At 46.6% G+C, this 13,001-nt stretch overlaps 1 protein-coding gene across 2 annotated transcripts in view; it reads left to right on the top strand.

Moving 5' to 3' along the window:
• The window catches only part of ZNF366 (zinc finger protein 366), a 64,428-nt gene extending 52,580 nt beyond the window's left edge, over positions 1–11,848 (top strand). For both annotated transcript variants that reach the window (XM_060400236.1, XM_027980014.2), the window contains 2 exons: positions 4,731–4,905; positions 7,781–11,848. In XM_060400236.1, coding sequence (XP_060256219.1) covers positions 4,731–4,905; positions 7,781–8,304 — 699 coding nt within the window. In that variant the 3' untranslated portion in view covers positions 8,305–11,848. The remainder of the gene's footprint in view (positions 1–4,730; positions 4,906–7,780) is intronic.
• The last annotated feature ends 1,153 nt before the right edge of the window (positions 11,849–13,001 follow it).

A 13,001-nucleotide genomic window follows, 5' to 3' on the forward strand; every position in this document is an offset into this window, starting at 1 on the left:
GCTAGAGTTTTGATGCTCCCCCACAGCCCTTCTCCCTTTCCACCCAGCTCCTCTCCTCCACTACAGTGATTCTGCTTAGAGCTCACACCAAACCCCACCTGAAGGCACCATCTTTAATTGCCCCTATCCTTTTTCTCTGGCCTCTCTTCGCTAATGGTGACTGAAAGGCCTCTCCAACTTTCACAGAGAAAATCTCCATACATTTGTGTGTTGTCATGTGAGGACGATCCTCTAAGAAGGATGACAAGGCCAGGTGTTCTGGATAAGAACCCAAGGGCTCTGTGGAAGGGCCAGAGGCTGAGAGGAAGAAGCTGAGTACCTACCACTGAGATGTGAATGGTGTGCGGGTACTTCAGGTCCTGAGTTAATTGCTTCTATCTTTCTGCCACTGAGGATTTTGGTTTGCAAACTAGTGTGAATAGCTCTAGTGGGAAAGAGTTGGTGATGGCTGCTTTGTGGAACTTTTGCATGAGGAAGTCATATTTTCCCTGACTTGGTTGTTTATTTCCTAACCATACACTTAGACATTCATTAAATGTTATTATATATGTAGCCTTGTGCTGAATACTGGTGTTGGCCACACAGAGAAGAAGGTGGCTACATTTCTGAATACTACCTGGGACACTTTTAGTGTCCTCAGAATTTTCAGGGCTAACACATTATTTCTTATCCCTGGGAAAGCTCTCCATTGGCTACCAATGGGCTGTCATAAACCATAAAAAATGGTATATTAAAAATATAAAAATTTTATAAACCATGGTGTATAAAAATTAAGTTTTATCAACAACAACAAAATTAGTCTCCTTTACTAATCACACATAAGAATGTATACCTGATCACTCACGTCCCACAGTGGATCTTCTTCCCTGAGGCTATAAACCTTGACTTCAGAAGACAGTCAGTTCAGTTCAGTCACTCAGGCATGTTCAACTCTTTGTAACCCCCGTGAACTGCAGCACGCCAGGCCTCTCTGTCCATCACCAACTCGTGGAGTTTACCCAAACTCATGTCCATTGAGTTGGTGATGCCATCCAACCATCTTATCTTCTGTCGTCCCCTTCTCCTCCTGCCCTCAATCTTTCCCCAGAATCAGGGTCTTTTCAAATGACTCAGCTGTTCACAAAGTATTGGAGTTTCAGCTTCAACATCAGTCCTTCCAGTGAACACCAAGGACTGATCTTTAGGATAGACTGGTTGGATCTCCTTGCAATCCAAGGGACTCTCAAGAGTCTTCTCCAATACCACAGTTCAAAAGCATCAATTCTTCAGCGCTCAGCTTTCTTCACAGTCCAACTCTCACATCCATACATGACCACTGGAAAAATCATAGCCTTGACTAGACGGACCTTTGTTGACAAAGTAATGTCTCTGCTTTTGAATATGCTATCTAGGTTGGTCATAACTTTCCTTCCAAGGAGTAAGCATCTTTTAATTTCATGGCTGCAGTCACCATCTGCAGTGATTTTGGAGCCCCCCCAAAATAAAGTCTGACACTGTTCCCACTGTTTCTCCATCTATTTCCCATGAAGTGATGGGACTGGATGCCATGATCTTAGTTTTCTGAATGCTGAGGTTTAAGCCAACATTTTCACTCTCCTCTTTCACTTTCTTCAAGAGGCTCTTTAGTTCTTTTTCACTTTCTGCCATAAGGGTGGTGTCATCTGCATATCTGAGGTTACTGATGTTTCTCCCGGCAATCTTGATTCCAGCTTGTGCTTCATCCATCCCAGCATTTCTCATGATGTACTCTGCATAGAAGTTAAATAAGCAGGGTGACAATATACAGCCTTGACGTCCTCCTTTTCCTATTTGGAACCAGTCTGTTGTTCCATGTCCAGTTCTAACTGTTGCTTCCTGACCTGCATATAGGTTTCTCAAGAGGCAGGTCAGGTGGTCTGGTATTCCCATCTCTTTCAGAATTTTCCATGGTTTATTGTGATCCACACAGTCAAAGGCTTTGGCATAGTCAATAAAGCAGAAATAGATGTTTTTCTGGAACTCTCTTGCTTTTTTGATGATCGGAGACAATATGAATGAAACATCCTATTGTCCCCATGTACCACTAAAATGACCCAGAAAGTTCAGAACTGAATGAATTGATCTAGAAAAACATGAGAATAGAAAATATGCCCTCAGCTATGATGATCATAAAAGGTTGCTTGTCCAAAACTGAGGAAGAATCTGGAAAATCCCTGGCGGTAGCCCTCAGGCTGTGCGCACACCTGTGTGTGTTGGGTGGAGGTGGGCTCTCACATGAGGGGCAAAGGGGCCGTGGCCGCAGGCAGGTGCATTGCCAGAGTCACAGCAGCTGCAGTGGCAATAAGCTGCGGGTCACCATCACAATAGTAGTGGCTCCCTTGTCTGTAGTGTTAAGGTGGGTGGAATGTCTGAAGATAATGAAGAGACCGTTCTTGTGCCACAACAGAAACAAAAGGCACTCCACACATTCTTCAAGGTTAGGTTCAAATTTTGTCTCCTTTATAAAACCTTTTCAGACCGTTCCGGCTTCTGATACCTCAGCTAAAAGTGGAATATCAGCGTCCATGAAGCCATTGAAGGAAGAAGGCACCCATTTATCCCTTCAGTTCTCTTTCTCTGTCTTGCGTATAACACCACCAGACCCGCCCTGGCTTGGACAAGTGCAGTAGCTTAACTGATCTTCCAGACCCTAGCCCCTCTCCTGTGCTTCTTTTGTGCTCATCTCCCCATGACTCTTGCTCTCTTCAGATCTGCCTAATGCGCCTCACCCCTTCGCTCACTCAGCAGAGGCTTACTAAGGACCTACCACGTGTCAAGCCTGGTGCTAGGCAGGGATTATAACAAAAAGGCAGGCAAAGCCTTTAGAGATGCCTCTGTCTCATGAAGGGCTGTTCAGCTCAGCAACTTCAACAGCAGCATTGTTCCAAATAGTCAGGAACTATCCCGTGAACCAAATGAGAGACATCTTTTCTAAAATGACCCATGACTGGAAATACCTAGTGTAGAATCTGTAGATACATTTTTCTTCTTAGCCAGGGCAGAGAAGTGAATAAGCTTATAAAGAGAACTCTATCAGAACTTTCACATGTGAGCAAAATTGAGCCACAGGCTGATATATCTTTATGAACTGTCTCTGTTGAGGATAAAAAGAAAGAAAGTATGCATACTTTTCCTTAAATTAGACCCACTCTCTCAGCATCTCCCCTCTTGGGTCACCTTTTCCAGACGAATGTGGTGAGGATGCTGGCGTGGGGCACCAGCATGCTGCATTCATTCTTGCTAGTAAGGAAGTGAAAAGGGGAAAAGCACTTAAAACCCCCAAATGTGAATCATTTAAAAATATAGAACCAGCCATTCATTGCCCATGCATAGATTATCTGTGAAAAACCAGCAGTCCCAGGATGGCTTCCTCTTACTGCCCAGCATTCTGTTAGTCTGAGTGCCCGAGGTCACAGCTGATGGCCAGCTCAGCTCTCACTGCCACGGCCACCTGAAGACAATATGGTCTGCATTAATAAAGTTCCACCCAGAGTCTCCTCACTGGCGCCAACACCATATCTCAGTGAGAAAGGAAAACTGGCGTCTGCTTCAGCGGACACCGCACTCCACGCCCTCTCTGCAGGCCCCGCTCACTCTGTTTCTCTACCCTCTGATGTGGGCCTCGGAGGGTGGGAAGGGAGGAGGGAAGGAGAGTGTTCCTCCCATGAACCTGGAGTCCCAGCACAGACACAGAGTCCTTCTTGGCATTCCTCACAGCACAGCCAAGCAAGGGCTGAGCTTCCAAACCCCACTCTGGTGAAGCCTGGGGACAAGAGAAGCAAGGAGAGCACGCACAACAGCCGCTTCTGTCTCCCACCCTCAGCATCTGCACGTCCTGCCTTCAAACAGGCAGTTCTGCTGTTCCCATGGGAGCTAGGGAACCAGTGGTGTGGTCCATCATGTGTTTGCAGTTTGATGGAAATAGGAATGAGAAGAAAAGAAGTGACTAAAATAGGTTCGCTTTTGTATACCTAGGATGATATTTTCAGTACTTCAAATCTCTACCCAGAGAAAGGACACAGTCCCTCCTTTATACACTGTTCCTTTTAACTTGCTACAGTTAGCAAATTAAAAAAATTAGAGAAGCATTGTTGATACAGTCTAACGGAAGAGGAGTTGTGTTGGGGGAAACTGTGATACATGGTGACTGATGATATGGTCACTGGTGTCCAAGGACCTGAGTTCATTATCCTACCTCCAGCACCCATAAGCTGTGTGTGCCTTGGCCAACCTTTCATCTTAACCCCTCAGTTTGTCCATCCAAATAGTCCGTGGCAGACTTGGGATAGCACTTTCCATATTGTAAATACTCCATAAATACTAACCAAGTCATCATATCCTTATCATTACAATGAAGCATACTTTGAGCAATTGCTTTTCAGTGAAGATTTTCTCCTTTTCGAAAGGCTGTGTTCAAAAGAAGCTTCAAAAGAAGCTTCCTAGCTTTGCAGTTTTTACCTTGAGTTTAAAAATCCCTGTACAACAGGAATAAAATCTCATGAATCCATCCCTCCCTGCTCCACCTCTGAGCCTGGGCTCAAGGCAGCCACTCCCTGACTTTCTTGGGGACACTTTATTTGGAGGCAGTTTAAAAATGCCAAGATTCAAACAAAGTAGCAGCTCGCCCATCCTCACCCAGGCCTGAGTGTGGTCAACTGGGCAAGGGTCCCACCCGCGAGTAAGCTGTGTTCTCCTCGTCACTGTCTCGACAGCTCTGCGGGAAGGAGTTCAACCGGATGCACAACCTCATGGGCCACATGCATCTGCACTCTGACAGCAAACCCTTCAAGTGCCTCTACTGCCCCAGCAAGTTCACCCTGAAGGGGAACCTGACACGCCACATGAAAGTGAAGCACGGGGTCCTGGAGCGGGGCCTCCATTCTCAAGGTAACCGCCCTTCCAGGAACCCCACGGGGGCCGGGCCCAGCGAGCAATGAAACGGGAGCTGAGCTTGTCTTTAGGGAGCTCTACTCTGGGGGGTTATTCCTACATTCAAAAAAGGGAGCATCGTCTTCAAGACCACAGCAGAGTAGCAGGAGCAGGCTGGCAGCATAACTATAGCAAACACAGAGTGAGTATTTGGAGGTTGTGAGCGAAAGTGACGGAGGTTAGAGCATCATAACGGTGTGGGTTGGCACCGCTCTGCAGGCTGTGTCCCGGGCCCTGCAGCAAGAGCTCTGTCTCTCTGAATATTTATAGTAACTCCAGGCTGGAGGAACTTCTGTTATCCCCATATTACAGATGGGGAAGGTGAGGTTCTGAAATCTTACCTGACTCAGCTGAAAAGTGGCTGACTGAGAATTTGGACGCAGACCTTTCTGACTCTAAAGCCATACTGTATCCTCTTTATCGCACTGCTGTTAAGGGGCAGGCCTGCAAGTTCTGCTGATGGCTGAAGTGTGTCTAGTCTAGGTCTAGGTCTAGCAGGATGGCAGGCTAGGTCTCATCCACCTGCTCACAATCAGAAACTCACGAGGACAGTTTTCCTGCTTGGAAGGGCCGGTTGGCCACAGGCTGAGCAGGGGCTTCCGTCTCCCCCACTGAGTCTTAACTGAACTGATGGAAAGTTCCTGCCTCCTGTTATCTTCTCAGTCCCTTTCTTTGCAGGAAAGAGTTAATTTCCAGAAGTACTGAATTCAGTAGGTTGTCCTTCAGTAAACGGGCTGTAAATGCTCTCTGTCCAGTGTGGTATGCTCCATGCCCTGGCAGATGCAAGGGGAACTGGATCGCCTTCGTTCGCCCTCTGGGAGGTCTGTGTGCGGAGAGAAGACACACATGTATGTAACTTGCAGTAGCATGTCAGCTGGGCTGATGATCCAGGCACAGGGCAGTGCACTTAGATGTTATTGCTTGTCCCCAATATCCCACAAAGTAGACTGTGTTATTCTCATTTTATGTAAGAGGAGACCATGGCCAGGAGGTCTTATAGAAACTGCTCAAGGTCAAACAGCAAGTTGAACGCAGAATTGAGATTCTAACTCGGGAATTTCTGGCTCAAGCCAGTGCTTACTGCACTGGGTAAAAACATGGGTGGTTTGTTCATATTTGCTGCTTCTCCCCACTCTTTACAAAAGATGTGGTCAGCTAGGCACCCATATTCATAAGTCGAATGCACGCATGCACACGCAGCATGAAGCAAAATGATTGTAGCTTTCAGATTTCTGAGATGCCCACTGAGTTTATGATGACTCCTGGGTGACAGGAAATTGATCATCCTAAAACAAGGCCTGGAGTTTGTATAAAAGCCCTGAAAAAATGCTCGTTAAAAACAAAAGCATTTTTTTCCCTTGAGGATGTTCTTTTCCTGAATTATTCTTTGCATCCAGCTATTCTGGATTTTTCCAGAATTAGGTGAAGTTTGCTCAGCCACCACAGCTGGAGACATAGAAGGCAATGAGGAGACAGTGCTCCATCTGACAATCTAACTCGGTCACCAGAACTTACCCCACGTGGATGCTCATATCCTAACAGGCACCTAAAGACTGTCATTCTTCTGGAAAAATCAAGAGCATCACTATATTATCAGAGAGTTGCTTTGAAAGTTTGTAACAGACTTCCGACAGTGTTAATGCTTTCATCTACAAAAGGTTTTGGCATTTCTTCACTCTAGTTTTTGAAATAGCTCAAGAATCATGACCCAGATTAAAAAGATCCTCCCTCTGTCCCTGACAAGATTAAAGCTACCGATAGCTTCATCGCCTGACAACACGGTAAGGTAGGCAGCACTGGAGATCGGCCTCCTTGGTGTGTCCCCACCTCAGCAGCCTGCTTCTCCCTGGGCACCAGGGTCTGGCCACCCCCAGGCCCTCCCTGCTGTCCTCCTCCTCAGTCATCCCCACCTGTCCCTCCAGGCCTGGCCGCTGGCCCACCACGGACGGGTCGCGCCTCCCAAGTGTCTGCTGGCTGCTGAAAGCCCATCCCTGAAAGTGAGGCCCGCCCACCTCCCCGTGTCCAGTAGCAGGGACACTTGTGGTTGGGCAGGGGGCTTCGAACACCGCGGTGCACCTTCCTCTGCCCTTCCAGCTCTGTCTGTGCTTGGGGAGCCCTGGACCCAAATGCAATATCTGTTGGTTTTTTTTTCCACAATGAAAATATCTTTGTTATTTTTTCCTTATGGTAAAATATGTGTTCACTGTTAAAAGTAAAAAGAAATATATTCGAAGTGAAAAGAAAAATGTAAAAATCACCTCATAGTTACCCATTTTTGAGATTTTGACATATATCCTTCCAGACATTTTTCGATAGATAAAATAGAGTCTATACAATAAATATATATATTTTTTACTTAAAGTATATAGAGAATACCTTTTATGAGCACTAAGAGGTATCGACATATTATACACATAGAAATACCTTCTAACACATAATACCTTGACTGTTCTTTATGGTCTGAGACACCAGGGAAGCCCCATGGAGATACTACTATTTATGTAAACACACCTCTGTCCTTAAATGGATACGTTGTTTTCACCCATCCTTATACAGTTTTTGCATCTGCCAGACTATTTTCATAGTTTAAGTTTTCAGTCCTGTGATTGGCTAAGTTAAAGGTGTGCTTATTTTTAAAGTTTTTCGTGCACGTTGCCACAGTCCCCTGAAAGGAGTCACACGGATATAGATTCCAGCTGTGACAAGGCCCGTCTCTCTACAGCCTTCTGGGGATTTATCTAGTTTTAAAATGCAAAATCAAGTTATGCTAACTAGCCCTGGGTTCCACCCAACGACCCCTTCGGCGGCCTGAACGTGCCTTTGCTCCTGGCAGGTTTTGGAAGGGGGAGAATTGCGCTGGTGCCGACCGCGGGGGCCCTGCGGAGCCTGGAGCAGGAGGAGCCCTTCGATCTGTCCCAGAAGCGCCAGGCCAAGGGGCCAGCCTTCCAGTCGGACGGCGAGAGCGCCCGGGGCAGCTCCTGCCACGAGGAGGAGGACGAAGACAACTGCTACGAGGTGGAGCCAGACAGCCCGGGCCCCGGGCCCCGCGGCCCGCCGCTCTGCGCGCCGCAGGACCTGTCTGCCAAGCCGGAGCCGGGCCCTGGGGAGGAGGCGCCCGCCGAGGAGGCCTCGCCTCCAGGGGTCCGCCCGCTGAAGAGCCGCGACAGCCTGGGGCCCGAGGGCGGCCCCGAGCGAGAGTTCGCCCGCAGAGACGAGCGGCCTGGCCTCCGGGTCCTGCCGAGCACCCGGAGGGGCCCAGCCTTTTCTGATTACTTGTACTTCAAGCACAGAGATGAGCGTTTAAAAGAATTACTGGAGAGGAAAATGGAAAAACAAGCAGTGCTTTTGGGGATCTAAGTGGACGGTTTAAGAATTACACTTGGAAAATGAGAGCTAGGCAGTGCAGATACAGCTTTCCGCATGAGCTCTCATTTGCTGGAGACGAGAAGGGCATGAATCTTGACAAAGGGCGCAGACTTAGATGAGCAGAGAAGCAAATGCTTCTCAGATCTTGCATTTGGGCCCTTGATTTTTAACACACATGGAGGGCCTTCTTCAATGTTGTTTCATGGATCTCCAGTACAATTAACTGTACATACTGTTCTAGACATCTAATTGTAAGCTGATGCTGAGGTGCTTTTAGAAATTCTATTTTTCATTGACTAACATGGTAAATTTCTTTCTAGTTGCAAAAATATGGTGCTTGACATGTTACTTTATTAATAACTCTTTAGTTGAATTTGTGAAAGTTATATTTTTCCAGATAGATGAAAATAGTAGTAGTGGTATATATTTTTAAAATCATTTTATTAAATAATAAAAAAAAATATCAGAAATGACAGGAGGGTGAGTTTTTAAAGAGGATGTTCTGGAGTAGTTGCTGCAGATATAAGATAAAATTTCAAGAGAATGTGATTAATTTTCATTAAGGGAAAACCAGCAGTGCTTAGATTCCTGCCTGGGTCTGCCTTGTTCAGCTCCCGCTGCCTTCATCAGATGTGGCATAGGAGCGTATTTTCTGATGGCCCAGCAGTGCTCAGCGTCTGCAGGCTAACCCTGAGTCCTGAGCAGGGCTCCCTCCTGGAGACCTTGCTCCAAGGCCTCACGCCTTGTAAAGCAGCTGCAGGAAGAGCTGGCACCCTGTGAGCAGTGGATTTCTCATCAGTGCTGGAGCTACAGGGTTGGGGGAAGAATTCTCCCTGACATTTCAGCTGTAACTTATTTAGAGTATTGGAATAACCATTGCTAGGAAAGCAGTTGCGGGGCTGTGTTCTCAGTGCTGCCTGCACATTAGAATCATCTCAGGAGTAGTAGTGTTACCTGCTCAGTCGTGTCCAGCTCTTTGCAACCCCACGGACTGTAGCCAGCCAAGCTCCTCTGTCCCTGGGATTCCCCAGGCAAGAATACTGGAGTGGGTTGCCATTTTCTTCTCCAGAGGATTTTCCCGACTCAGGAATCAAACCCGGGTCTCCTGCATTGCAGGCGTATTCTTTACCATCTGAGCTATAGGGAAGTCCCAGAATCATCTCAGGGAGCCTTTAAAAAAAATACTATTGCTGGGGTCTGAACCCCTGAGGCCCTGATTTAATTGGTCTAGAGTGGAGCTCTGGCATTGGTTATTTTCCAAATTGCCCCAGATGACTCTTACGGGTATCGAGAGTTGAGAAAGATCGACTAGGATAAAACAGTGGCTCCCAAGACCCCCCTCACAAGGATTCCATCAATATTTCTGCTTCTGGCTTTACTCATTAAGATAGAAAGCAGGACACCTTGAGATCACTCTGCTGACTTAGGCCTTCTTACCTGTTCTGTCAGAGCCTCACGAGAGGAGACACACACACACACACACACACACACACACACACTGTATAAACACACAGTTTTCTTTTAATAGGAGATGATGCCTCTGATGTTTATGATCACTTAATAGGTTTAAAAATACATAGTCAGCCTACAGTGGCTAATCATTTCTTCCTAGATTTGTGAATCATGATTCCAGTGAGTGGTGGTGACTGTGAAGTGTGGTTTGAGCCCAGCAGATGGGCTTTCCGTAGGCACTGGATTCTGACAGATAAAGCAGTGCTGACAAGATGTCACATCCACGTGACTGCCCGTAAGCAGTGACCCTCTGGTACTGTGTCTGTGTTTATGTAAAAACTGCTTCTTGGTAGTTTCAACTCTTATTTGTAGAGCTAGGTACTGTTTATTTTTTGCTTCTTCTCCTCCCAAAATTCCCAGTACATTTCATTAGGCAGTCTGACCCATCTCTGACTGTGGGATGCCGTTTTTTTCCTCTTGGTCAAGGTGCTTCCCCATCAGCCTCACTCAGTCCTCATCAGCCACGCATGCACTTTGTCAGCCCCTGATGCAACTCCTCCTGCCACTTTGCCTAAGGTTCCTTCCTCCAGCATTACCACCACAGCTTGCCAAAGCTGCTTGAGTTCTGCAGCCATCCTTGCTTGTCTCAGGGTCAGGGCACCTGCAAAGGGGATGGTAAAGGGAGAATTGTGGGTTTCTGCAGTTACCAGAAGAACTCTGAGTCAAGTACCTACCCAAAGGATAGGACCCAAAGGATCCAAACCTGTCCTTCCGAGGGGCCATTTGCTTTCCATTCATCATTTTTAATATAGCTCACCAGTGCCTCCAGTGACGTCACTCGGAGGCTGGCAGAGTGGTCTCTGAAGCCTCGAACTCTCAGGGGCCTGTTACATATTCATTCTTTCAGCAGCCAGGTGTTAAGCACCTGCCATAAAGGCTGCAGATTTCAGTTTGTTCTGGGTGTGCCAAACTGGAATAGGAACTAGGAGATCTTGAATAGCAAGTTTATAGACTTTTCTACCCAAAATGAGTCAGGTGGGAGTGTTTGAGGAACAAGTTAATGTTGAGAGGGAAAGAGCATGGTCCAGAATGGTGGTTTCCACATTGTGTTGAGAAGCAAGAGGTCCTCTTAGGCCTTCTAGAGCTGCTAGAGGAGGAGAAATTTTCAGCCTTCATCCCCACTTCACTCAGAGCAGCTCCAATTCCATCTGTTTTATTTGTTAGATTTCCAAGTAAAATTTCATTTGGAGGAAGAAAAAAGGGTCTAGGAAAAGTAATTTAAAAAATCGTTGTGAAATGTATTCTAAAGCCTGTTTTTCGTTCTTGACTGTGGCTATGAGAGACTTAGATATAATTAGCTATCACCTGCTGATTAATACGCCCTGTCTAAACCAAGCCTAAAACCTTGGTTTTGTGTGTGACCAACATCCTGATTTGCCTGGGACAACTCAGGTTTATACCTCTTGTTCTCACGTAGTCACTAAGGGTGTCACCTTAACTCTCAAAAATGTTCCAGTTTGGGTGATGAATTATATGGGCCCCCTACGCATACCAGAGTACAGAGCTACGGGAAGGGGTGGCCAACCTTGCCTACAGCTGTTAATAATGAGCCAGAACGCAAGCCTGAAAGAGAAGCCATGAGGCCTTTCTCAGAGAACTAAGGGATGAGACCATCCAAGGTCATCAGCACTCCCTTGGCCAGGATAGCATGACATTTACCACGTTGGGACACTATGAAAATAGGTCACTACCAGATGCTTTCCAGGCTTTTGACCACTGTCTTTGAACTGACCAGCTGACCCTTCCAAGTGGCATATTTTCTGTTAACCTATTTATTCCAGCCTATGATTACCCCCTTTTGTTGCCTTTCAACTCTTTCTCTCTTTTTAAAAATTTGCCTTCCCACTGGCCATGAGACTGAGGCTGACCTTCCATGATCTCACAAGGGTATCTGGTATATGTGTATATGAGTAGTTGCGTGAGACAGCCCAGTGTGCACACTGTATTTATTAAGCCCTGAAGGCATTTAATAAAATATTAACATCGTGTTTTGAATTATGATCTTTGCTTTGCTGGAACAAAATGTAACAGAGCTAACATTTAAAATCCTCCACATATTTGGACAATATTACACCAAATGTTGATTTTGTACAGAATTCTGGCCTGCTATTTAAAACTAAAACTTGAAGTATGTAACAACCCAAGTTGTGAATATTGCTTTCTGCTTCAGTGAAAAAGCAGTTTACCTGAAAATAGCATGTAACCTATATTTTGTTAATTTAAGCAAATAAAGACATGTTGGAAAAAAACTGAGTTAATCATTTGCGAACACCTGAAATTCTACAAGGAAGCTGCCTTTCTCAGTGTCTCACTCCTGCCCTGAGACCCCCCGGCAGAGCGGTTCCCACCGGGGTGCGTCTCAGCCCCAGGGAGATGTGGGTGATGGATTCTCACTCCAAGCCTTCAAAAACAGATGAATGAACCTCAGCCCGTCGGCAGGCAGGTGGCATATTCTGCATCCTCTTCTCTCCTATTCAGAAGAACTAGTTCTGGAAGGGTGTCGTGGGAAAGTGGAAGGTTAGAGGCGGCACGAGGTTGTTCTGTGTCAAGTCCTTTGTACAGTATATGCTGTAGCGGGCAAGAGCGCAGACTCTGGTGCCAGGTTCCTGGGTTCCGCGCCCAGCTCTCCCACTTCTAGTCTTTGGGTCCTGAGGCCAGTTTGTGAACTTCTCTCTGTACTTTAGTCTCCTCATCTGTAAAATGGGGCCGGGAACAGCACCTTCCTCACCAGGTCATTTTGTGGGTTAAACGAGGTAATACATGAAGACGCTCGTGTGCATGGCTCGCAGTATACGCCTCGTAAGACTTAGCTGTTACTATTCACATCAGTGAAGCGGGCAGGAAATGGGACACTCAGCTCCCCCTCTTCAGCAGAGCACCCCAGAGGTATGTCAGCGTGGGAAGCTGTCCATTTCCGAGGAAGCTTCCCTTTTAAACATTACATGCTGTTATGAGCCAAGCGATGTGCCAGGTGCTTTGCACGCTCAACCTCGTTTAAACCTCACACAACCCTGAGAGGCAGAGGTGGTCGTCTCCACTTTACTGATGAGGAAATAGAGGTTCAGGAGAGGGAAGCAGCTTGCTCTGAACAGCTTCATCAGCAAGTTCTTGCTTTGCCCGCCAAGCGTACAGCCTGTAGCAGGCTATCTGGAAGCACATGCTAAGACAGATTAGGG

Source organism: Ovis aries, chromosome 16 (genome assembly GCF_016772045.2).
Source record: "Ovis aries strain OAR_USU_Benz2616 breed Rambouillet chromosome 16, ARS-UI_Ramb_v3.0, whole genome shotgun sequence".
Taxonomy (NCBI): domain Eukaryota; kingdom Metazoa; phylum Chordata; class Mammalia; order Artiodactyla; family Bovidae; genus Ovis; species Ovis aries.